This window comes from Rhamphochromis sp. 'chilingali' (genome assembly GCF_963969265.1).
Source record: "Rhamphochromis sp. 'chilingali' genome assembly, chromosome: 16".
Lineage (NCBI taxonomy): Eukaryota > Metazoa > Chordata > Actinopteri > Cichliformes > Cichlidae > Rhamphochromis > Rhamphochromis sp. 'chilingali'.
The window spans coordinates 17,287,120-17,310,280 of record NC_137943.1 but is presented as its reverse complement, the minus strand read 5'-3'; the positions used below and the strand labels follow the sequence as shown (position 1 = coordinate 17,310,280).

Genomic DNA, 23,161 nt, shown 5'->3' with positions numbered 1-23,161 from the left:
TGCCGTGTCAATTTATACCACGTTTTATGCTGGGAAACCATACTCCATAAATACCTCCATTTTCTGTCTATTAACCAAATGACTTTTCCAATTCAGGGTCGTGTAGGGGCGGAGCCTATCCCAGCTGTCATGAGGTTAGAGGTGGTGTACACCCTGGTGGTCTGTTGAGCACAGGGCTGAAAGACTGTCAAGCACTGATGATCACATTTCCATCTAGGACCAATTTTGAATTCTTAGTAAACCCAATGTGAACGTCTTTGGACTGTGAGAAGAAGCACAGGTCCACACAAAAGGCCGGGCTTGTTCTTTCTGTGGAGCTGCAGCAATAATCACTTCACCACAGTGCCACCACCTATGGTAAATGGCCTGCATTTGTATAGCGCTTTTCTAGTCCATAGGACCCCAAAGCGCTTTACACTACATTCAGTCATTCACCCATTCACACACTGGCGATAGCAAGCTACATTGTAGCCACAGCTGCCCTGGGGCGCACTGACAGAGGCAAGGCTGCCGGACACTGGCGCCACCGGGCCCTCTGACCACCACCAGTAGGCAAACACGGGGTTAGTATCTTGCCCAAGGATATTTGGCATGCAGCCAGGATGCAGCCTGGGATCGAACCACCGACCTTCTGATTAGTGGCTGACCTGCTCTGCCACCTGAGCTACAGCCACCCCTATGAATACCTGCTCTGCTTAACTTAGAGCTAAGGGCTCAAATAAAGCTTCCTATCACTCCATCACACCCAACGCTTTTCACACTGCTAAGCCAGTCCATCATCTACCTGCTCATCCTCTCTTTTCACCCCTTACTGAACCCTCGCACACACACACCCCCTCTCAGCATCCCCAGCCTGCATTCCCCTCATTGCTTCTCGACCATGGAAAGCCCCTGGTACATTTTCAGAGCTGCTGAGCTTGTACACAGACACAGAGCCCTCTCTCTCTCTTTCCACGGTGCTGCTGGCCAAAGCCAGCCATCAGATCACATGCTATCTGCAGCCTCAGCAGCAGAGGAACGCAGCTATTTGCTGGGGGCACACATGCTGAGGCTCGAAATGAATGACTGGCATTCTGGTGACCTCCCAGGATGGCAGTGGCCTGGTGGGGTGGAAGACTGTTTTAGGATGGGATGTCATGGCTTGTTGCAGCGTCATTCGTCTGTGGCAGGCGTGCTGTCTCCGGGGCAGAAGGCTGCAAAATATTTTCACATCTTAAAAGGGCATCTTGGGCTCAAAGCGTAACAATGATCAGTTTGATTCACTTTCACCCTGAAGATGGTGATGACTGGACCTAAATGGATCTATTTTGTGGCTTTTTTTTAGTTTGAGGCTGAACCCTGTAATAAAACTCAAACATCAGTCACTAAACAAAATGATCTATGGCAGGCTCCCTTTGTTGTAAAACTTCATGACCAGATTTAAACACTTGACTTATCAGGATTTAGTCAAGTACCAGAAAATACAGTTAACTTATGAGAAGCTTATATCTTTCAGTGCCTCAAAGATAAGTGAAAAAAGAGAAGTAGGAAAAATAAGGGGATGGGAAACATCATTACAGCAAGCATGTTCTTTGTTTCGGATCAAAATATCACAATAGTTTCATTTTGCCTTTAGGACGTAGAAAGCAAAACAGAAGGCTGTATGTGGTATCCATGCATTCTGCAGTATCTGACACCTTTGGCTGGTATTACTGATAAGCCTTCTTGCACCTGTGACTGCAAATTTCTGTGCAGACCACAACACACTGTCCTGCTTCTTGCTGTTCATGGAATTATTTGGACCTGCAGTTCCTCTTCTCATAATACATCTCTTTTCATTTTTGAATTCTAGCATAGACAGTCACAGAGCAAAGTACAATTCACAAGAAGACCTCTCAGATATCAGCAGAAAAATGTGGATTTTCCAGTTTTGCAGACAGAACTCGGAGAGTTGGGTGCCTGTGCTCTCTTTGAGAAGTCACTCGAACATGGATGGCAGTTGGAGGCAGTTATAGCATTTATAGCAAGCTTAAAATGCTAAAATAAATAAACAGATTTCCATTCAAAATACATAAATAAATGGAATAGATGTGAGCACAACTTGCTATAAATTATTCAGATGAACAATAGCAGCTGGGACTAAGTTGTGTTTTTGTAACACTGCAAACCTCTGTGCAGAGCGAAGGGAAACTTAAATTCCCCAAACAAGGGGTGTGAGCCATTGTTTAAGATGAAGTTGGCCATCTACTTCAAGAATCTGATATACAGAGATTCTAGGTTAAGCTGCGATTTACTAATCAGCTTCCCTGACCAGGTCACAGTTTACATCAGTTTGTTCCTGTCCTTTTAAGATAGACTGCTGTACAATGACACCAAAGAAAAAGATAAAACTGATTCAATACAACATCTATAAAACAGTGTCATAATTACCTTTTTAATGTAAAAGGAGGGCAGTTTCTGCAAGCACAACAAACACTGATAACCCTCTCTGCATACTGCATACTGAATACTGCATACTGAATTTTGACACAGTTTGAGTCAAAATTCAATCTTGAATCAATAATAGTCCCAAGATACGTAAAGTGTAAGATTGTACACGTTCCACAGTTTGAGCCTTGACGTTTGTAGCGTCGGGTGTGCTGGTATTGCAGGCCGTGTATATAATAATTGTACATGAGCAGCAAGCTATCCATCAGGGTGGCCGAGTGGTTAAGGCGTTGGACTTAAGATCCAATGGACAACAGTCCTCGTGGGTTCAAACCCCACTCCTGGTAGAATGTAACCAATCTTTGAATGAGTTTCATCTGTGTAAGGGTGCTTTTGCTCCATTATCACCTCTTACTTCGGTGCTGCTTTTCTGCATTTAATTCAGAACCACAGTGTTGCGGTGGTGTTTCCTCACAGAAAGAAAGTCCAAAGTTCAAATTCACCACCAGACCGAGGACTTCCTGTGGGGAGTTTGAATGTTCTCACTGTGTAATCTGGCTTCCTCCCACACTCCAAAAATATGCAGTTAGTGGGGTTAGGTTAATTGGTGACTCTAGATTGGCTATAGGTGTGAATGTGAGTGCAAACGGTCGTCTGTCTCTCTGTGTTAGCTTGTCTGACAGCAATTTAACTGTTTATTAGCCTTTTGTAATTTCACTGAAATTAAATGATGAACGATGGCGTACAAAAAGTCTTGACCCAGATATCTGCTCGATACACTGGAAGCATCAAAATACAGGCCATTTCTCTGGAGACTAAATCAGGATACCAGTAAATGGGTTAGATGCATATCAGAGTGTTATCTATCTTCTTCCTGAATTTTTCCTAAATTTGGAACTATTTATTTATGATTTTGGACCATCTACCTGATTTATTTTAGCAAGCACTGTGCCAGATATGGCTGCACTACACATCTGTTTTGACATCTCTTCATACTGTATCCCCAGTGATTCATATATGTAGTCTGTTTGCTATAAATGCCTGGAAATTCCCTTCAGTGCCATCCAACTTGCAGCAACATGCTGAGCTTCTTCCCTTTAAACAGATAGGCAACCAGTTTTTATTATCTCTACTATCAATCTAAACAGGTGTCAAACAGGAATGATGTTATATGTTGCTTGCCTGTTTACTTCGACATAATTTCATCAGTAAACTAAACTCCTAACATTGGAATTTGAGGTGTTGCGACATACAAAAACTGGGAAACTTATCATCAGCACTTTCCTGAGAACAGGATGCTACTTGAATGCAGCACACCTTCTTTTTGTCTCTTGTGTAATGTGTGAATCAGGAAGCCATGCCACTCCAACACTATCGCTTACATTCCCCACCAATCCTGACATATCAGGTGACCTTGTCAGCTATTCCGTCTTATTCTTTCCCACGAATCTAACAGTGCAACATGCATCCTGTCTTATCCAGTCCTTTAAACTCTCTGTCTGCCTGATACAGCCATCAAAGACTTATATGATCTGAGTCCAAAGATATGAATATGCTTGAGGGAACAAAAAGAAAGTGATAATGATGCAGAGATAGACATAGAGTCAAGCATCTTGTTGCACAGGCTTCAGATAAACTACAACACTAATCTCTCTGTCTGTGTTGATATGGCCTCTTTTTAAAACTATGACAACTTCATTCGATAAAATGTCTTTTAAAATGACCTCCAACTGCAGTTTAGAATAAAGCAGATAAAAAAGTCTTTAAATAGAATGTGATAAAGACCATTTCATGCCTGTTAGCTATAGCTTTTTGCAGGATTAATTTGTCTACTTAGGTTCTTGATGTGCTTAAAGAGCCATAGGACCATCACCAATGGTGATTTCCATTTTCAGTTAATCAAGTGATTATATCTAGATTAAAAGATTACCTCAGTATAAGATTAGTTAAAGAAAATAATCCCACTGCGGTCTGCTGTTGCTCAGACATTGGAGAAAGTGGTTTTCATTCGGAGGTGAGAACTGGGATGAGTCACAACAAATGAGAAGGTTTAATCCCACCTCTTATCACACAAACTGTTGACAAGGTGGATTTTTTTCTTCTTGACAGTCTGAACCATTTGGTGCATCTCAAATTACAAACTTCCATATTTACACTTTCTATTTTGAGTGCGTACTGTAATTGTGTTCAGACTGGCAAGTGCAGCTACATGCCGTGTACTACAAGTATCTCTGTGGGGTAGTCATAACATGCAAGCAGTAACACTGTACACTGTACACTTATCACCCTTATCTTGAGCTAGCAACAAGCTAGCACAAGGTGTTATGCTGCCATTAGCAATGCTAGCTGGCAAATAGTAACAGATTTTAGGAGTCAATATCACTTGTATTGTGTTTTTGTTTAGTTTTTATGCACATTAAACTGTTTTCAATGTATAAAACATTAATGTGAGTGGTCACACACTCTTACAATCCATAAGTGTAGCTAGAGCAACAATGGTCAAATATTGTGACTGCTGCTTGTGGCATGTGCTCAGTTTCACTTGGGACAGCACTATTCTGTCCAGTTACTACTCAAGTAATGACAGTGTTCAGAGTGTACCACGTGGAAGTGTTTTAGCATAACTATCTAAATAAAACGGGATTTCTAACCCTTCCTGATATTTAACCTGTGCACACAGCTCAATAAAGTATGAGAAACATCAGCTCTGACTTTTTTTTGTCTGTTTTATTTCACAATGTTTTATAGAAGTCTGAAGTCAGTTATTAGGATGGTTGAAAAGTTCAAGTCAGTGTGGTATCCACCGCATTTATCTCAACATATAACTCATCATCTTTAATGGCATACTAATACCAGAATTTCTTGGGTTTATAGCCATCAAGTTAGGTAAATTAACAGTACTTTGAACAAAGTTTTATAGTGTTACAGTGCAAGCAGCCTGGGACGTTGCAGACCACTGAATCCTGCACACAAACAAAAAAAGCCACATGATCCTTGGGGTTCTTGTAAAAAGAAAAGTACCATAATGTTGTTCCACCATGCAATACCACCTGGAAAGCATCTGATCGGTATCTTAATTTTTCATCATGACAATGATCCCAAACATGTTGCTAATGAAGTAAATGCATAACTGGATTTTTTTTATTTTTTTTTAAAAAGCAAACAAACAAATAAAAACACACAACAGAACACTATCACATGGGGATTGGCTTCCCCAGAGCCTGGAGCGTAGCTATTTTGAACCTCAACATTAGCTTTGAATATCCTTCAAGAAACCTGGAGAACTATTCCTGAAGAATACTTACAGAAATTAAAGAAAGTTTGGCTAAGAGAGTTCAGGCTCCAGTGAAGAATAAAGTTGGCCTTAACAAGTATTAGCTGTTAAGCTTGTGAGAATTGCCATTTTTGCCTTTTGTATGTTTTAAGCTCTCTTAGACAAATTCTGTTACCATGCATTAATGGAAAAGCATACAAAAGATACAAAATTATGTAATTAACAACCTGATTCATTATTTTCTGCTGCATCTAGTTTCCATTTTCCTAGCAGAAAGTAGAAAATGATCTGTGGCTCAAGATTTTTGCACAGCAGTCTTTCAAAAACACAAACACATGCTAATTAAGTCTTTTTAAAATGAGTTTCTGGGTCATACATCAGAGCAGGATGTGCTTACTGCTGTTTAGGAAGTTTGGACATGCTTGATAAAAAACAGGAAACAGAAAATCCAAGCTATGCAAGTTTACATGAGTGGCAAACTCATTGTATCCATGACAATTTCAAAACTGACAGTGTTTTGAGAAGCAAACTGAACTTTCAAACAGGAACAAGCCCAGAGTTATTTTCAGCACTGTAGCCAGGCTGACAAACAGTCAGAGCTTCTTTGACCTTAACTAGCTATGAACTTGTGAAATTCTTTACAAATAACATTTTAACCTGTCTTTGTCTCCTCACCCACATTTTAAGTGTTTCCCACAGCAATTTTAACCACTATACCTATTGGTATTTACTTAAAGTATTTTTACCATTAATTAAGGTTTCAATTTCTAATATAATCAACCTATATTTAATAACATGCTATGCACGACAAGCTTTTGAGGTGGCAGTAACTAGACCGTAGTTACAAAGTCATGACTTGATTCGGTTGCCAGTTAATTAGAGACTTATTTCTAACCTTCTCTTGATTTAAAAAAATCTTTAAAGAGAAGTTGTCATACAGTTACCTGATCATCTGCAGAGGAATGATTTATTTCAAGAGCTTCAGTCAGGAGTCAGAGCTCATCGCTGCACAGAAACAGCATTACTGAAAGGTATGAATGAACTTGCCAATGCCTCTGACTGTGGACTCATCTCTGTGCTTGTCCTGCTAGACCTCAGTGCAGCACTAGTGACTGGTAACCACAATATTCAATTTAAAGATTAGATCACACCATTGAAAAGATCTGCATTGCAGTGGTTTAAACCAGCGGTCTCCAACCCCCAAGCCACGGACCGGTACGGGTCTGTGAGTCGTTTGGTACTGGGCCACGAGAGTTGAGGATCGGGTGTGAAATGTATAGTTTTCAGGGTTTTTATCATTTTTCATCGTTATCTATTTATTTATTTTTTATCGTTTTTATCGTTAACTCAGTTTCCCTGGGTCTTTTCCCATGTGTAATGAATAAAACTTCTTTATTGTGGTACCAGTACTGGTTTTATTTTGTTGTATTTATCCACGAAACCTTAAAGGCTGGTCCATGAAAATATTGTCAAACATAAACCGGTCTATGGCGCAAAAAAGGACCGCTGGTTTAAACCATATCTATTTAGTAGACTCCAATTTGTTTATGTAAATGAAAATTCACACGCAAAACTTACTCATTGAGTTTCACAGTTTCAATACACATGCCTCTCTTAGGCAACACTATTAGAAAACATTGCATAAATTTACATTTCTATGCAGATGATACCCAAGTTTATCCCTAAAGTCAGATGATACAAATAAATTAGCTAAACTGCAGAAATGAATTAAGCCATAAAGACCTAGATGACCTTTAGGTTCATGCTTCCAAATTCAGATAAAACTGAAGTTATTGTACTTGTTCCTAAAAATCTTAAAAACATTGTGTCTAAACAGATATCTACTTTAGATGGCATTACCTTGGCCTTGAGTAACACTCTGAGGAATCTTGGAGTTAGATTTAAATAGGATGTGCCCTTTATATGTGCATATGAAGCAAACATGTAGGACTGCTTTCATTCATCAGTGATGCTGAATGTCTAATGCATTCGTAATGCTAAGTTGTTTCTTGATCCACTGAATGTTTCTTCTTCACTGATCAATTTTCACTCTGTGTTTATACACCACTACTGTATTTAATCATTAGCCATTATTAAACTATCTCTGTCTGTCCCATCATAGTTTTAATTTGGTCCCATCTTTCTCTTCACCCCAAACCTGTCATGGTAGATGGCTGCCTCTCCCTGTGCCTGCCGCTGTCAAAAGCTTTTTCCTGTTAAAAGGGAGGTTTTTCCCTTCCCATTGTTCTTGCTCATAGAAATTGTGTGATTGTTGTAGTTTCTTTACTGTAGGGTCTTTACCTTATGTTATAAAAAACATGGAGGCAATTGTTGTGACTTAATACTGTATAAATAATGAATTGAAGGTTGAATTGTCTGTTAAATAGCGTCAAATTGTTACTATAATAAGTAAATACACTACTATATACTGTTCTGTTATAAGATCTGCTTTTCCATCATTTCTTCAGTGTTTATTTTACTTTAACATTGTTTAAATCTTTGAATTTATTTATTTTATTTATCTCTTTTTAGAAAAGCTCATGAAGCAATTAGATTATCCAGCAAAAATAAAGGTGTGTACCTTTAAGGACTCCCCCACAGAGGTTTGCCTTCCTGCTGCTCTCCTTTTCACAAAGAGATTTTTATACTCTCTTTAACACATGCCTAAGATGAGTAAATTTAGACTCAGACTGTTTCATTTGTGCAACTGGTAGTTTGACTAGTCTCACTGTTGCCTCATTTGTGCTCATGTTTCCACGAAAACCACAAGAGGAATATGAGTTTACTGTAAATAGCAACAACACAATTGTGTTTCATTTTACTGGGTGTTCTCGGATAGTCTTCAGTGCCACTCTTCTTTTCACAAACAAGGAATAACTCATGAAATATAAGTTTCGTCTGGTTCGGGGTTTCAGCGCCTACAGGCAGACAGACACTGAGGAATTTTTGTGGCAGGCCACTTTAGATGTTCATCTCCTGTAATGACTTTTTGAAAACATCCATAATTGTCAAAGGGTCAGCCTCACATTCCTCAGCAAGTTCACAGGAAGTGTGCTACAATAGGGGACAAAATGACCAGAGGCGTTGTCCACCAGCAGACACACACATGCTGACACACAGGGAGGGAGCAGAGGAAGTAGTGAGGTGGTGTTAAATGACTTGAGCGGGCTTTTAAATAGGTGGAGACTATGCTGCTTCACAGTGTGGATCTGAAGGTGGAAATGCTAACATGTTGCACTTTGCTGACCAGTTGGCTCCATGTGAGTGCCGCCCACAGAGACACAATGTCTGCGTGTTCTTTCTTTTTTCTTCTTTACCAATATGTATGCTCATGTCCACAGCATGAGGCAATGTGTGTGTTTAATTAAGGAGGTAGGACAAAGACCATCAATAGAAACTCATCCAACCTATAGATTTTTAGGTCTAATTAGATCATTTGCCTGAGGTCAGTGGCCACACACTGGTCGACAGTAAATTACTCATGACTGTTGTGCTATGATTGCACAGATTTCTTCATCAATTCACTCGCAGTTTGCAATTGTTTTTTCTTTTTGATGGGGATTTTGGTGGGAAAATATGGACTATAGAGAGGCAGGATAGCATCTGTTGCACTCTGCGCCTGCTGCTTGGAGATATGAATCGCCTGTTATGACTAAAATGTCTGCTATTTAAAGGCCCCATAATAAAAGCCAGAGTCATGTCTAAAGTCCTCAATATAGCAGCCGTTAGGCCCTAGCAGGTAATAAATAGTAGCTCAGGCTTGTCTTTTGGCTCTGACAGAAATAAAGCCTGCCATAAAGATTTGCTTTCTCCCTCGAGGCGGAAAGCGTATCCCTTTAAGGAAACAAACATGGATGCTCCAGGCCTGTAACAGACACATTTTAAATTTGTATCGTGGTCAGGTCTATCCCAGCTTTCTCAGGCCTGTCTTAGTGGTAATGTTCAGATTTGGACTGTAAAGCTGTGCCACTGCATGGCATCCTCCGGGCTTTTGCTTGCACGATGTTGGGTACAACGAGTCATTATGTTTGTAGTAGTGGGGCTACAAAGACTCGGGATTCCAGGGGACAGCTGTCCCACACATGTACCACACAGGCACACGCACACATTTAAGGCATGTAACAGCTTCAAAACATGTGCACCAGCAGAGTTTTTATCAGAATCAGAATCAGAAAGGGTTTTATTGCCAAATGTTGAGCAGGTTTACAACATTAGGAAATTGTCAGCCCATGGTGGCCTGTAGTGAATACCAGGAGCCTAGATTTCTACAGCCCAGAGATAAAAGGTTTTCAGGAGACCAATTTTAGGAGATTTCATTGTATTTCACAGTGCAATGTTTTAGACTATTTCATTTTTACACAAAGATTTCATAAATAGCTCTAGTTATTATTCATGTGAAGCAGTTGCAATAAGCTACGCTTTGGTCTAGTAAAAAGTTAAAGTAGAAGTAGGAAAGTCAGTGTGTTAATAATAAAAACTCAAGGTAAAGCTTTATTTTGACAGCAGGCCTTTTACAAATTTCCAACAAGAATTATGCAAAGGAATTAATAAAAATTAACTGCTATTTTTTCTTTTTTTTTTGCAAATGCACAGTGTTTACACAGCAAACCTCCAAATGACCCCTCGATGAGCATTTTTTATTTAAGATTGATGAAGCACTTTCTCCCCCCACCACTACATTTATTTTTCAGTTGGGACGCGTGTCAAAAGCAGATAAACACATTTGAAACCAAAATTTAATTTAACATAGAAAACTCACAAAGTTTCAGATGTTAGAACTGAACAGCCATCCATTTCCTTCTGACTATCCAGCTCAGGTTCAAGGTTGGGGCTGTCACAGGGAGAAAAGTGGTGCTTATCATGGACAGGTTACCAATCTGTCACAGACCTAACACATAGAGACAGACACCTATAGTTGCCAGTTAACCTAACCTTATGCACATCTTTGAACTGTGCAGTATACAGAGTAAGCCCACATGCAAACATCACACAGAAAGGCCCAGGCTGGATCAGAACCCAGGACCTTTGTGCAGTGATTGCAGCAACAATGGTAACCACTGCACCACCACCACGGTGTCTCGCTTAAATAAAAACTTTGAGCCTGGCATGGCTGTTGGCTGGTCTGAGTATTTCAGGAACTAGTGATTTACTGGGATTTCCCCCCACAACCATCTCTAAGGTTTACACGGAATGGTCTGAAAAAGAGAACATATCCAGTGAGCAGCACGTCTCTGCGTGAAAATGCCTTGTTGACCCAACAGGTAAAACAGTGATTCAAACAATCATTAGCTTACAACCAAGATATGTAGAAGAGCATCTCTGAACTCACAGCACAGCAAACCTTAAAGTAGATGGGCTACAGCAGCAGAAGACCACACTGGGTGCCCATCTACTGATGACCTCTTCCAGCAGCACAGTGCACCATGTCACAAAGCTCAAATCATCGCAAACGTGTTTCTTGAACATGACAGTGACTTCACTGTACTCAAATGGCCTCCACAATCAGTAGATCTCAATCGTTTGGGATTCATTGGAACCCGAGATTCACATCAAATGTGCATCAACATGGACCAAAATATCTCAGGAATGTTTCCAGCACCTTGTTGAATCTGTGCCACGTAGAATTAAAGCAGCTCTCACCGCAAGCAAGGGTTCGATCACATGCTATCAAGGTGTAACTCATGAAGTTCATATAGCTTTTGTGCTTCCACTCAGATGATGTCTTCAGGCCTTGCTTATTTCAGCAAAACAATGCCAAATGACACTGAGGATGTTTTCCAACATGGCTCCCTAATAAAACAGCCTGGCCTGACAGGAATCTGGGTCTGACACCCATTGAGAACATCTGGCATATTATGAAGTGAAAAAAATAAAAATGTAATCAAGTCAGAGTGGTTACAGTTCATTTTCAAAACTAGAGCTCTGTGGAATTCCTGAATGCTTAAAAGGTGCTGTTAAATAATTAGGTGATATAATAAAGTGGCAAACATACATGCATACTCTGAAGTGCTACTGGCATCAAATTCAGCTTGACAACAAATTTAACATAAAAAGCAATAACAAGTCTCAATTTAAACAATTCAAATGATTTCTTTTTACTATTTTAAATAGACCATCCCAGCTGTTTTCAGAAGCAGAGTTGCACATGCATCACCAACGATTACAAGAAACATAAAATTATTATAATTATAGATTTCTATACGTTCAGGTGGCCTTCTGAGTATGTGCGTTAATTATGCATGCTGTTAATGGTGCAGTACATGCAGTGCAGTATGTTTTTAATTGAACTAAAGTGAATGATTCGCATACTTTTGCATCACTGAAGGAGTTTATCACTTCATAACTGCTGCTGTTTATCAAGTAACTCACAGTTTAGTGAAAAAAAATGCTCATTCCTTTCCTATACTTCTCTTCCTTTCCTCGTTGGTAATAATAAAGCGCACTGCAGCTTCCCTCCTCCCTCCTCCCGTGTGGTTTTTACGCTTTTGATCCCCGAGGGACCTCGCGTTTTGCATTCCTGGCATTCCGACCTCAGTCCCTCCTCGGTTACTTATTATCGCCGCTTGCTCTCTCCACAATCATTTCACAGCAAGAGAGGATCGCGGCAACACGTTCAAGGGGGGAAATGAGACACGTTTAACTTAAAAAAAAAAGCTGATGCCAATAGTGGAACTATTTTTACTTCGAAGTCGAGGATAACGTTGGGTTATGATGAGAGCGTGAGCTGGTAAGAAGAGCGTCTTTTCCCCCCTTTCTTTCTGTTTTCTCCTGAGCGCCAGAGTCGCTACAGTAAAACTTCTCGTTGAATCTTTGGGAATTGTGTTTTAATTTAAAGTTACTTACAATGTATTAAAGAGGAAAGTCGAGCTGTGGAGTGTTTTACGTGGTGGTTTTGTGCGCTTTTGCTCCACCGTGAGAGTGGAAGTTTTGGCGCATGCACTTTTTGCCTGCAGTGATAAAATATGTCCACATCTCCACTTTGTCGCTGTTGGTAACATAGACTCATTGTCACACTGTTTTCTAATAAATAAACACATTTAATAACTTTGTGTTTAAAGTGTTGCTGTTATTGTGAAAGCCTGCCTCAGCTTTATTATCGTCTGACCTCACTGCCACCTCAGACTGATCCTACTTTACTCTCTCGCCCCTTTGTTCCAGGTTCACAGCTGTTTTTTTTTTTTTAATATTTTCACTGAGGAAAAAGTCAACTGATTCAAAGAGATAATCACTAAGTTCACAAAGCAGTATGTTGTCCACCGAGGAGTCGTCTGGCAAAGTCCTGCATCGGCTCATCCAGGAGCAGCTCCGCTACGGAAACCCCACAGATACCCGTACCTTATTAGCCATCCAGCAGCAGGCCCTGCGGGGAGGCAGTGGAAGCAACAGTGGACCCAGCAGTGGGGGCGACATGAGCAGTAGCCCACAATCTTCTTTGGAGAGTCTCACCCAGGAGGATCCTCTCTACCCTCAGCTCTCTGCGAGGCAGGAACCGCAGGGCCAGGAGCACCAGGGAGACTACCATCACTCAGAAAGTGGCTACCAGCTGCATGGGGAGAAGCTGCCAACCTATGAGCAAGCCAAGGCTCAGTCTCAGTACATGGCTTGGCAGCTCCATGAGGGAAAGCTTCTGCATGAAGGGGTCTTCCACGAAGAGGCTGATCTGATGGCGCTAAAGTGCAGCCATGTGCGGTCTCTCAGCGAGCATCACATGCAGATATCTCTGGAGAGGAAAGACGCAGCGGCTAAAGCAGAAGCCATAAAGATGACCTCTCACAGCTACCCTGAGCTTCCTTACTACAGCCCACAATGCTACCAGGGCCTGGGGCCAAACATGGACAAATGCAACCCACCCCCAGAGTACTCAGCCCCCATCCAGGGCCAAGGATTTATCCCTCACCAGGTCCAGGAGCCAGTGCAGCCTCAGCAGCACAGGTACCAGATGGAGTTTAAGCAACTTTAACATTACATCATGCACTCCGGTGTAAATTTTCTCACAAGAGCCCGCCCAGTGGCACCATTGTGTTTCACATGCGTAAACACATACTTTTAGTGTGAGTCACACCGCAGTCTGAATACTTATTCATATTTCCTCTTTGAAATCCGCACCGGAGAACAAGTCCAGCCCTGTAGGTATTTGTAATGTTTGGCATGCTGCTAAAGGAGAGTTTTGCATACTTGCGTTGCCTAGGATAGTTTGAGTACGTTCCACATACAGGTTTTTAGGTTCTTTACTGGAGCCGGCTGGCCTGCCTGTGTATAAATTCATACACAGTGATACGTTAGATGTCATGCTATATAAAAAAGCTCTTTCTCATATTTATATTCTATTACGGTATAAGTGTGATTCAGCTAGAGTGTCCTCTAATGTATGCGGGTATCTCTTAGGTATGTCCAGTCTGGTCAGCCAGCAGAACCCCCCTGCTACGGCACATTCAACAGCCTGCCACCTGCTGGCTTGGAGGAGCCCAACCAGGTGGAGCTGCTGCTGATGGAGAACGAGAGGCTGAGACAAGAACTGGAGGCTCACAGGGAGAAGAGCGGCCGTATTCAAAAGGTGAGAAGAACAGAAAAGCTTCATCTCTCACTGGTCCACAATTGAGATAAACTAGAATATTTTACAAGTACTTAAAAAAAAGGTTTCTCTCAATATCTTTAATTTTTAAATACATTCAACTCAAAGGAAAGGATTACCACACCATTAAGTCATGAAAATCCCAAAGGAATTTGGAGAGCATCCAGACAACACCCTCCATCTGAGCCACCTGTCTATGAAACACAAGCCCAGTTAACAGTTGCTTCCCTGATATCCAACCCCAGGCACACTCCCTCATCAGGGCAGACAGATGAGATCAGCAGCTGCTTCCTTCCACACCACAGAGACACAAACAGAGGTCACAGCCTGCTACTGTGTTTACACACTCCTTTCATTGTGTAGCTAACCTAGTGGAGGTCAAAAAGTGTGCGTGTATGTGTGTGCGCGTGCGGAGACCATAGATTTTCAGTCTAATCTGGGGCTTGTCACACAGCAGCCAGTTGGGTTTCGACCCCCACACTTTTAATGAGTGCTTGGGTGGGGGTCTACAGCAGTCAAGTGGCGGGCTGCCCTTAAAAAGTGAAAGGTCTTTTTTGTTTTCGTACCCAGCACCACTTTTTCCATGTTCTCCCTTTTAAAACAGTGCTACGTTTACAGCCATGTTTTTGCTTTTTGTGACTGAGTGTCAGACCAAACCGGCTCCTAAAACGAGATATTTACTCGTTCAACGTGCTAGAAACCATTTCGGTGACATTTGATATCTCAGCCAATTTATGCTTTAAAAAAATCCCTTTTGCTCTCTGCTGGAGTTATGTCACATGGCCCTTGCCTTGTCTCAACCTTAAAGAATGATAATTGCCAGGGTTGGAAAGTTTTCTCCGTCAGGCCGCAGCCCTGGGTAAACATGCCTGTGTGACTGCCGTAATGGTGGGTGTCTCTTTGCCGTTTTCCGCAAGCCAGGCACAGGCATGCACACCTTCCCTCCGCTGGCAGCCTTCCCAGTTCTGTATATGTGTGTGTGAGAGAGAGAGCCTTTGTGTGTGTGTGTGTGTGTGTGTGTGTGTGTGTGTGTGTGTGTGTGTGCGCATGCTCCTGTGTGCTCACACACCTGGAACTGAAGCTATCAGCCCTCAGGAATGTAGATATAAATCAGTCGCAAAGGGAGTGGTGCGGGCTTAAATTCCTTCTCAGTATTACACCACACACATGTTCACACACACACAGAGTGTGCTTTATTCACATACATTCATGTGAACCCATATATGTATCTGTGTGCTATAACAGCATGAATCAACATTCCAGCTCCTCTTCAGCATTTCAAGTAGGTTAACCCAAAATTCCTTCTCTTCTCCTTTCTTCCTCTTTTCCAACCCTCCTATATCTTCCCCCTCCCCCTCGCCCTTCCATTGCAGTTGGAGCAGGAGATCCAGCGTATTTCAGAGGCCTATGAGACACTGAGGGAGGCCAGCAATAAGAGAGAGAACTTGGAACAGACACTGAGGAGGAGGCTTGTGGCTGAAGCCAGGAGGCTGCAGGATTTCAACAGAGACCTTAGAGGTACTGACACCAAACTGCAGTATTCAGTGACACCAGCTTCAGCAGGTCCAAGGTTTTTTTTAAATTACTCTAATTGATTACACTTTGCTGCATCACAGAAAACCTGGAAAATGCTAGGACCCATGTTGCAAAAGAAGTCAAGGCAGCCGACCATAACCAGAACATCATGGCAAAGCTGCTTGAACAAAGTAAGTATGTCGTTTCGTTGGGCTAGTTTCCTCTCCACTCCTCCTCCTTTTCATCCTCTAGAATTGGCATGCTTGATTGGACTGGATTGTAGCGTACCATGGGCCCCCTTCTGTTGCTAAGGGCATCGTTTCATGCAGGAATTTCACTTACATAACTTCAGCTTATTTGGTAAGAAGGCTTCATAATAGGGAATTCAATCCATGCACCTCCTTGCAAAAGGAAATGAAGCCCTTCTAAATCACAGAGCAGCAGTGCAAGTGGTAGAAATGAAGTCCGCCCACCACCACCACCACCTCCTTCACCACCACCTGTGTGTGAGTTTGATTTTCAAGCGGGGTTGTGGTGTTTGCATGGCCTTGATGAGGAATTCTCTGTGCTATGTGGGTCAAAGGGATAGGGCAGATTTCTCCCCCTTCCTGCTCTCAGCATTCCGGGAGTGCTTCACTAAATGAAGAACACTGGCCACCATGTAAAAACTCGGATACTTATTCGGTTTTAGGAGGGATAATTGCGGATTAGCTTTCCGTACTTTTTCAGAAAAGACTTGAGAAAAGTTTGGAAAAAAAACTTTCACTTCCATTCTGTCCAACACACTTTGACTCTAATCCTGTAATGCTCTTCATCTGACCGTGTTTACTTTTTCTTTTGATTCAGATGAGGAGCAGAATGTCGAGCGGGAGCGCATGGAGAGGGAGCTGCAGCGGCTGCGAGCCGCAGCTGAGGAGCAGAACCTCAGGGCCAAACGACTCGAGGAGGCCCTGGAGGCGGCTCGAGGACGAGGTCGCCAGCTCGAGGAGGAGCTGAGGAGGAAGAGGGCGTATGTAGAAAAGGTGGAGAGGCTTCAGAGCGCGCTGGCTCAGCTCCAGTCCACCTGTGAGAAGAGGGAGAGCCTGGAGATGAGGCTGAGGACACGACTAGAGCAGGAGCTGAGGAGTCTGAGGGCACAACAGGTAGAGCCTTTGTTCTTGGTCATATATGACGGCAGTTTTTTGTTTGTTTTTTAGGATCTATCTCAAATACTTTATCTCTTTATCACAGAGGCAGTCACAGCCCCCTGGAATGACCATGAACTCACTCCAAGAGCGCCTGCGGGAGCGTGAGGAGCGAATCCTTGCCCTTGAAGCCGACGTGGTGCGCTGGGAGCAGAAGTATCTGGAAGAGAGCACCATGAGGCAGTTTGCCATGGAGGTGGCTGCCACTGCCGCTGCCCAGAGGTAAAGACGGATGTAGCTTGGTGTCTCATTCTCCTTCTGATGAATGCTGGGAATTCATGTGTACAAATGCTCAGTTTAGCTCATTCAAGCTTGAATTAAACCCAGGAAATGTTCTTTTTCTGTTCCAGGGACACCACAATCATTAACCACTCGCCCTGCCACTCCTCCAACAACAGCTTCAACGAGGACCTGCCAGTCGCCGACCACAGGAACCAGGAGATGGAGAACAGGTGCATACCTACTATTTATCAACCCCCTTTTTGATTTCAAACAAGCCTTCAGGATTTGCCTCTTTTTTTTCATCCACTGTTTGGTTACCAGCTTTCTGACATGTTTTTTCTGCTCTGCATCAGGATCCGTGCCCTTTATGCTCAGATTTTGGAAAAAGATGCCGTGATCAAAATCCTCAACCAGCGGCTGCACCAGGACCAGGGTCGAAAGGACGAGCAAAGTCCACCTGAAAACCTCCTGAATGCAGCGGGGGCAACCCTCCGATCTGCCTCCTCCACTCCCTCCATCAGCCCCACAAAGAGCAACACTAAGACACGAGGTGAGGAGCACAAATTTGCCATTTTTTGATCCAAAGACATACATTTTTGTCTACCGCTGAAAGGTTTGAAATAAAAAGGTGCACATGCTGACATCTTCTGTGACGCTTTCTCGTAGGTAAGAGTCTTTCAGATGATCAGACTTTGCCCAGTCGTCAGCTCTCTCCTCAGTCTGAACCTGGGACGCTAGAAAGGCAGGCGGAGGGAACCAAAACCAAAGAGGCAGCCAGTACAACTAAGCTCAACAGTGGTAAGCACCTTATCATGTATGAACGATGGGTCAGTAAGCCCAAAAAAAGCAGCAATCCTGCACAAAGTTATACCCCAGTACAGCTGTACACATAAAAGGCATTTTTGGCCTCGACTTCATGAAGTGCATATTGATTAACCATGCTGTGGAATAACCAACCAGTCAGATACCATGTGTGTAGGCCATGGTTCATAATGTGGGCCCTGTGGAATGTGCACAGTTAGGAAATAATGTAGTTTTGTTGACTGAGCACGCTCAGTAGAGTGGCCTGTTTGACTGTGGAAAACGTCTGTTAACCTTTAGCCACAGCTAACTGAAATGCATCAAGGACTTTTCTTTCTGCTGGTCTTAGCCTTAAAACACTTAAATAATTATCCATGTCTTCTTTGTTTGTTTTCTTTTTCTCCAGTCAAGGCAGCGCCTAAGAAGTTGCTATTAAACCCCTTCAGGGGCCTGGATGAGCTGGATTCGGAGGCAGTGGAAATCTTCATTTAAAGAACTGAGAGGGAGATTTTGAATGGGGATGCGGAAAAGAAAAAAGAAGCTATTTCTGAGTATCTGTGAAGAGGTGCAAGACTGGAACTAAATACTGGAGGCAGGAATGTTACCAAAAGAAAGGAGGGAAAAAAAAGGACTGTTTTCACATTTTAGAGACAGAGCTGTGCTCCGACTCACTTTCTCTCACTCGGCTGGACAGCTGCAGGCAGTCTGCCTGGTGGAGTGAGAAAAGATGAATCTTCTGAGGTACTTGGACAGTATTTTGGATTCTAACATGGCAACGTGTTCTCAGAGAGTGTATGCCAAAATATTTATAAATAAATATATATAAATATAAATGCTGCTTTCCCACCCTGTATAATCCCTATTATTTCTCTTCCCAAACCAATGAATTAAAAAGCTACATATTTATCTTATCTGGTTTCCACATTCCCCAAATATTAACTTAAGCCTCAAGCTCTTCTAGATAAACATTTAGTAAGAGGTTATCTTTATGATCCACCCCTTCTCTTGAAGTTTAAAACAAATGAACAAAAAAAAGTGAATTTAATTCCGATCAGATAGATATTATCTTTACGTAAGACTCCCCGTTATTAATTAATTTAAGCTGATAACACTGCTGATTTTAGCGCTCCTGCTCTTCGCACGTCTTGAGTCTCGGGTAGCTGGTTCTACAGAGCTTCAGAGGTGCATGAACAGGGAGCTGTATAATATATAAATGCATATACTGACACAGACCTGGTGTTGCAAGCTTGCAATTTTGGGAGGATGCAGCATCACGGTGTTTCATCTTCTCTTTGTTTCTCATGCTCTTTATCTTTTTTTTTTTCTCATAGTATGTTTGCATGTGTGGTTACAGTTTGAGAGTGTTTGCCCTGATGTGGTGATCCAGCTGGTTTGGTCGCCATTTAGGGGCAAAAGTTGAAAATGCTGTGTTGTTGTTTTTCTTTTTGTTTACTGTGAGCTTTGAACTAACAAACAGGTTAATTATTATTATTATTATTGTTATTATATATTTTCTACAGATGTTTGTTATTTTAGATACGATAGTGCTTTGAGCGGGACGCCAAAGAGTTTTATGTATGTATGTTTGTTGTAAGTTATGTGCCGACAATCACGGTCTTGTCAAGCTGTACACAACCAACCGAGTGTTGACTTCAAACAGACATTTCTGTGAACTCGAAACAATATGAAGGTTTAATACAGTTGAATTGATGCAACATTTCATAAAGCAATAAAATATTCTAATATAATTTACCAGCTGTCTGACTTGTTTATCATTTCATTTATTGGCTGAACGATAAATACCGAGGTAGCTCCGTTAGCGCTTTTCTGTTTTCTGATGAGTCTCCTCTCCGTTGTTACGCCATCTCCTCATTCCTGCACCGTCGTTCCATTGCAGAGAAGAGTGCTCTTCATTAATGAATACCAGAGCTGCATTCTTTTGGGTTCAACTTTCTCGGGTGGCCAGCTCTCTTGTTCTCCTCTTGCCACGGAGAGCATGCTTGGCATAGATTACATTCTCATTAGGACGCGTAACCTTATACATGACAAAGGCAGGTTTCTCCCAGATTAGCTGCTAATGTCATTTGAAAATTCTTGTGCACCTTTGCTAACGTGCATCACATTCCTGCACGCTTTCAATGCCTCAGCTATACCTCACGCCCAGAAGTGTTTATGAGCTATTTCAGGACAGGCCACTGGACATGAAGATGAGAGAAAGGAGAGGTCTGTTATATGGTGTCTATTTCCAAATAGGTCACGCACATATGTGAACACACACAGACCCGCGCAAACGAGCCACAAGTATCGACTTGTACCAGTTTGGGGCGGCGGGAGCTCAGACATTGGGTTTTCACAGTGCGCCAGAACAATGAGAGTGACAGCGACAAGGACAATGAATGTTATGGTGTCATCAGTGTCCTTTCATATGTTTCAGCGGTCACCCTGCATGGTTTGGTTTGTTAAAACTAAAACACATCACCACAGTTCTAGTAGATGCCTGCTTTATTCACCTGGTGATCCTGAGTGGTTCCTACTTCGCTTTCACATACAGAATACTGTTCAAAGGTTTCGTGCACATGAGAGCTCAAGGTTCTTTCTTTTATATCTGCCTTCATCGGGAAATACAATGACAGAAGCATCTCTTTGGTCCTGAATTCATTCTGCAGCTTGATGCACACAGCCAAAGCCAGCGCTATCTTCAGAGATGAGAAGAGCAAGGAATCGTGTAACAAATGGCATGACCCACACAGAGCCCTGATCTCAGCATCCCTGAGTCAGTGTGAGATTACAATAAGAAACATTAGATAGCCTTAAAGGACTGTTTTGAGTTCACAGAGAGGGTTGGAGCAACTTTGCTGCCAGCTTTGAAAAACAAGTCCACAAGTTGCCCATTTAAAGTTGAAGGATAGTTAAACCCCCCAAAATCATGTAGTTTTGCAGTTTACTTCACTAATAGTATTCTTAAACTCTTAAATTGCCAGTGCCCATCATATCTTAAACACCTCACAGTTCCACATTATCCCACTTTGGTCTCGAATGGCAGTCATGGCAACCCTTATAAAGCTTGTGTAAAGGTATTCTACCTTTACACAAGCTTTATAAGGGTTGGTTGATGAGTTGATCTAATCAGCATCATAAACCTTAAACACATTGATATCAAAAAGTTTCACATTGACACATGCTATGCTTCCAGACAGCACACTGAGCACATGTGAACATTGTTCATTTTGTATGTAAAGCTTTATATTTGGCAATGTATTTTAAAATTTTTGTGTCCATTACTTTAAAAAAACATAGCCTTTTGAAACCGTCCGTCCATCCATCCATCCATCCATCCATCCATCCATCCATCCATCTTCATCCGCTTTATCCGAGGCCGGGTCGCGGGGGCAGCAGCCTAAGCAAACCGTCCGATTCTTTAGATATACTCTGTAAATTGACCATGAACACCACAGCCTGCTCCGTTTCAGTCCAGCAACATTCGTCACTGGAGCCCCCATTAATCTGTACCACACTGACTTTAATGCAACCTTTGAATAATCCAAAATTACTATCTGTTTTATAAGATGTTTCACAAAAGTGCAATTCCACAACACATCCTGTAAATATCAAATATGTGGGGAAAAAAGGTAACTGAATTAGGAAGTTACACATAAAATTAATTACAATTTTTATTTGATAAAGTTTCACTTGCTCAATAGTGACTGCAACTTTATTTACATTTGCACCACGAACCCTTCACAGAGAAAAGAAAACAAAAGGATGTGTTGGGTGTGAGAAGCTGTGGGATCAGATCATTCGGGCTTGTGGTTGCTCAGTTTTCCAAAAGTAGAATGGGAGGCAGAGTCTTTAGCTATCAGGCTGTTTTCCTGTGGAAGCAGCGCCCACTTTAGATTCAGAAGACAGACACTGTCTTTACTTAAAGCTTTCCTTTGTTACAGTTATTGTTGGATGAGAAAACCCTGAAACATCCTTTAGTTATCCTACTGGGAACTTCCCATGATACACTGTGTGTTTCTTCTCCGCTCACCTCTCTTTATTCCCATTGTGTTTACACACCACTATTGCATGGCTTTAAAATGTGTACTCTCTTACTAATCTTTTGTATAGTATTGTATTTATAAAATAAAGCAGCGCCATTGTGGATTGCGGAAGCATTCAAAAAGGCTGGACGGTATTGGTTTGGGTTAAACAAAGCCATGATACATTACAAGAAGATGTTTTTTGTTTGTAGTCCTTGGATGGCTTATTTTTAGAAATTAATTCCTCCAGATCAGCTTAAAAAAAATCAAAGTGCAATAGCCAAGATAGTTTCCAACATGAGATGATGTTTTCCTTTAAGACAAACAGGCCTGACTTGGCTTAAAAATGCAACTGTATCCTTAACGGAGAGCTTGACGGTGCACAGGTTACTTTTTAAGAATACTCAATCTTAAAAGGTTTACAAGCTTATAAAAGAAAAACTGAGGGAATAACCAGACATTCTTTCAACTTTACACCTAAAGATTTTTAACAGAAAGACTAAAGTACAATCTGTGGAACTATTTATTTTCAGTTGTTTAAGTTTTTTAAGACCCATGAACTATGAGGAAATGTAAGACTTTGGAATTTAAGAGTGCATGTCAAATATGTGTAGCTAAAATACAATATAACTATATCCTAACCAATACCCCCAAACAAACTAGTATTAAACTCGAACGCAGCTGAGCAGCTGAAGTCAGGGCATATCCTGCAGTAGTGGGTTTAATGAGTGGATGAGGAACATGTAAAAACACCTAAGCAAGCCTGGACTTGGACAGAGAGGATATGAGCTGGTGAGATAGCACAGATGCTTTTGACAGAGATGCTTGTATGGGAAAACACAGAGCAGGAACTGGTGGTATGCGGTGCCATCAATCTTATTTATGAACTGAGAGCTCTTATCTGGCGTACTGACTGACAACATTGTGAAGCGCGGCCAACATTCCTCCGTAAATGTGAAAGGCAGCTGACATGTTTCGACCGCGGCTTGCTCTGTTTTTCCCAGAACTGGTATGATGGAGGAGGACAGAATGTAAATGAGAGTCAAGGGTGAAATTCCTTTGTGCTCAAACACCCAAGAAAATTACATTTTCTACACTTTTTGGATCATTATTGCCTCTTTTCTTTGGCACGGTCACATGGAAACTTCACATTGAACCTCAGTCG

General features: G+C 41.9%; 1 protein-coding gene across 1 annotated transcript; it reads left to right on the top strand.

The window, feature by feature from the left end:
- The first annotated feature begins 12,237 nt into the window (after nt 1–12,237).
- LOC308412619 (angiomotin-like 2a) lies at nt 12,238–19,726 on the top strand. Its single transcript, XM_080907119.1, has 11 exons — nt 12,238–12,407; nt 12,839–13,612; nt 14,066–14,234; nt 15,626–15,770; nt 15,869–15,958; nt 16,614–16,909; nt 16,998–17,173; nt 17,302–17,403; nt 17,527–17,723; nt 17,840–17,971; nt 18,381–19,726. The coding sequence occupies exons 2-11, from the start codon at nt 12,927–12,929 to the stop codon at nt 18,464–18,466; spliced, it is 2,079 nt and encodes a 692-aa protein (XP_080763245.1). The 5' UTR covers nt 12,238–12,407; nt 12,839–12,926; the 3' UTR covers nt 18,467–19,726.
- The last annotated feature ends 3,435 nt before the right edge of the window (nt 19,727–23,161 follow it).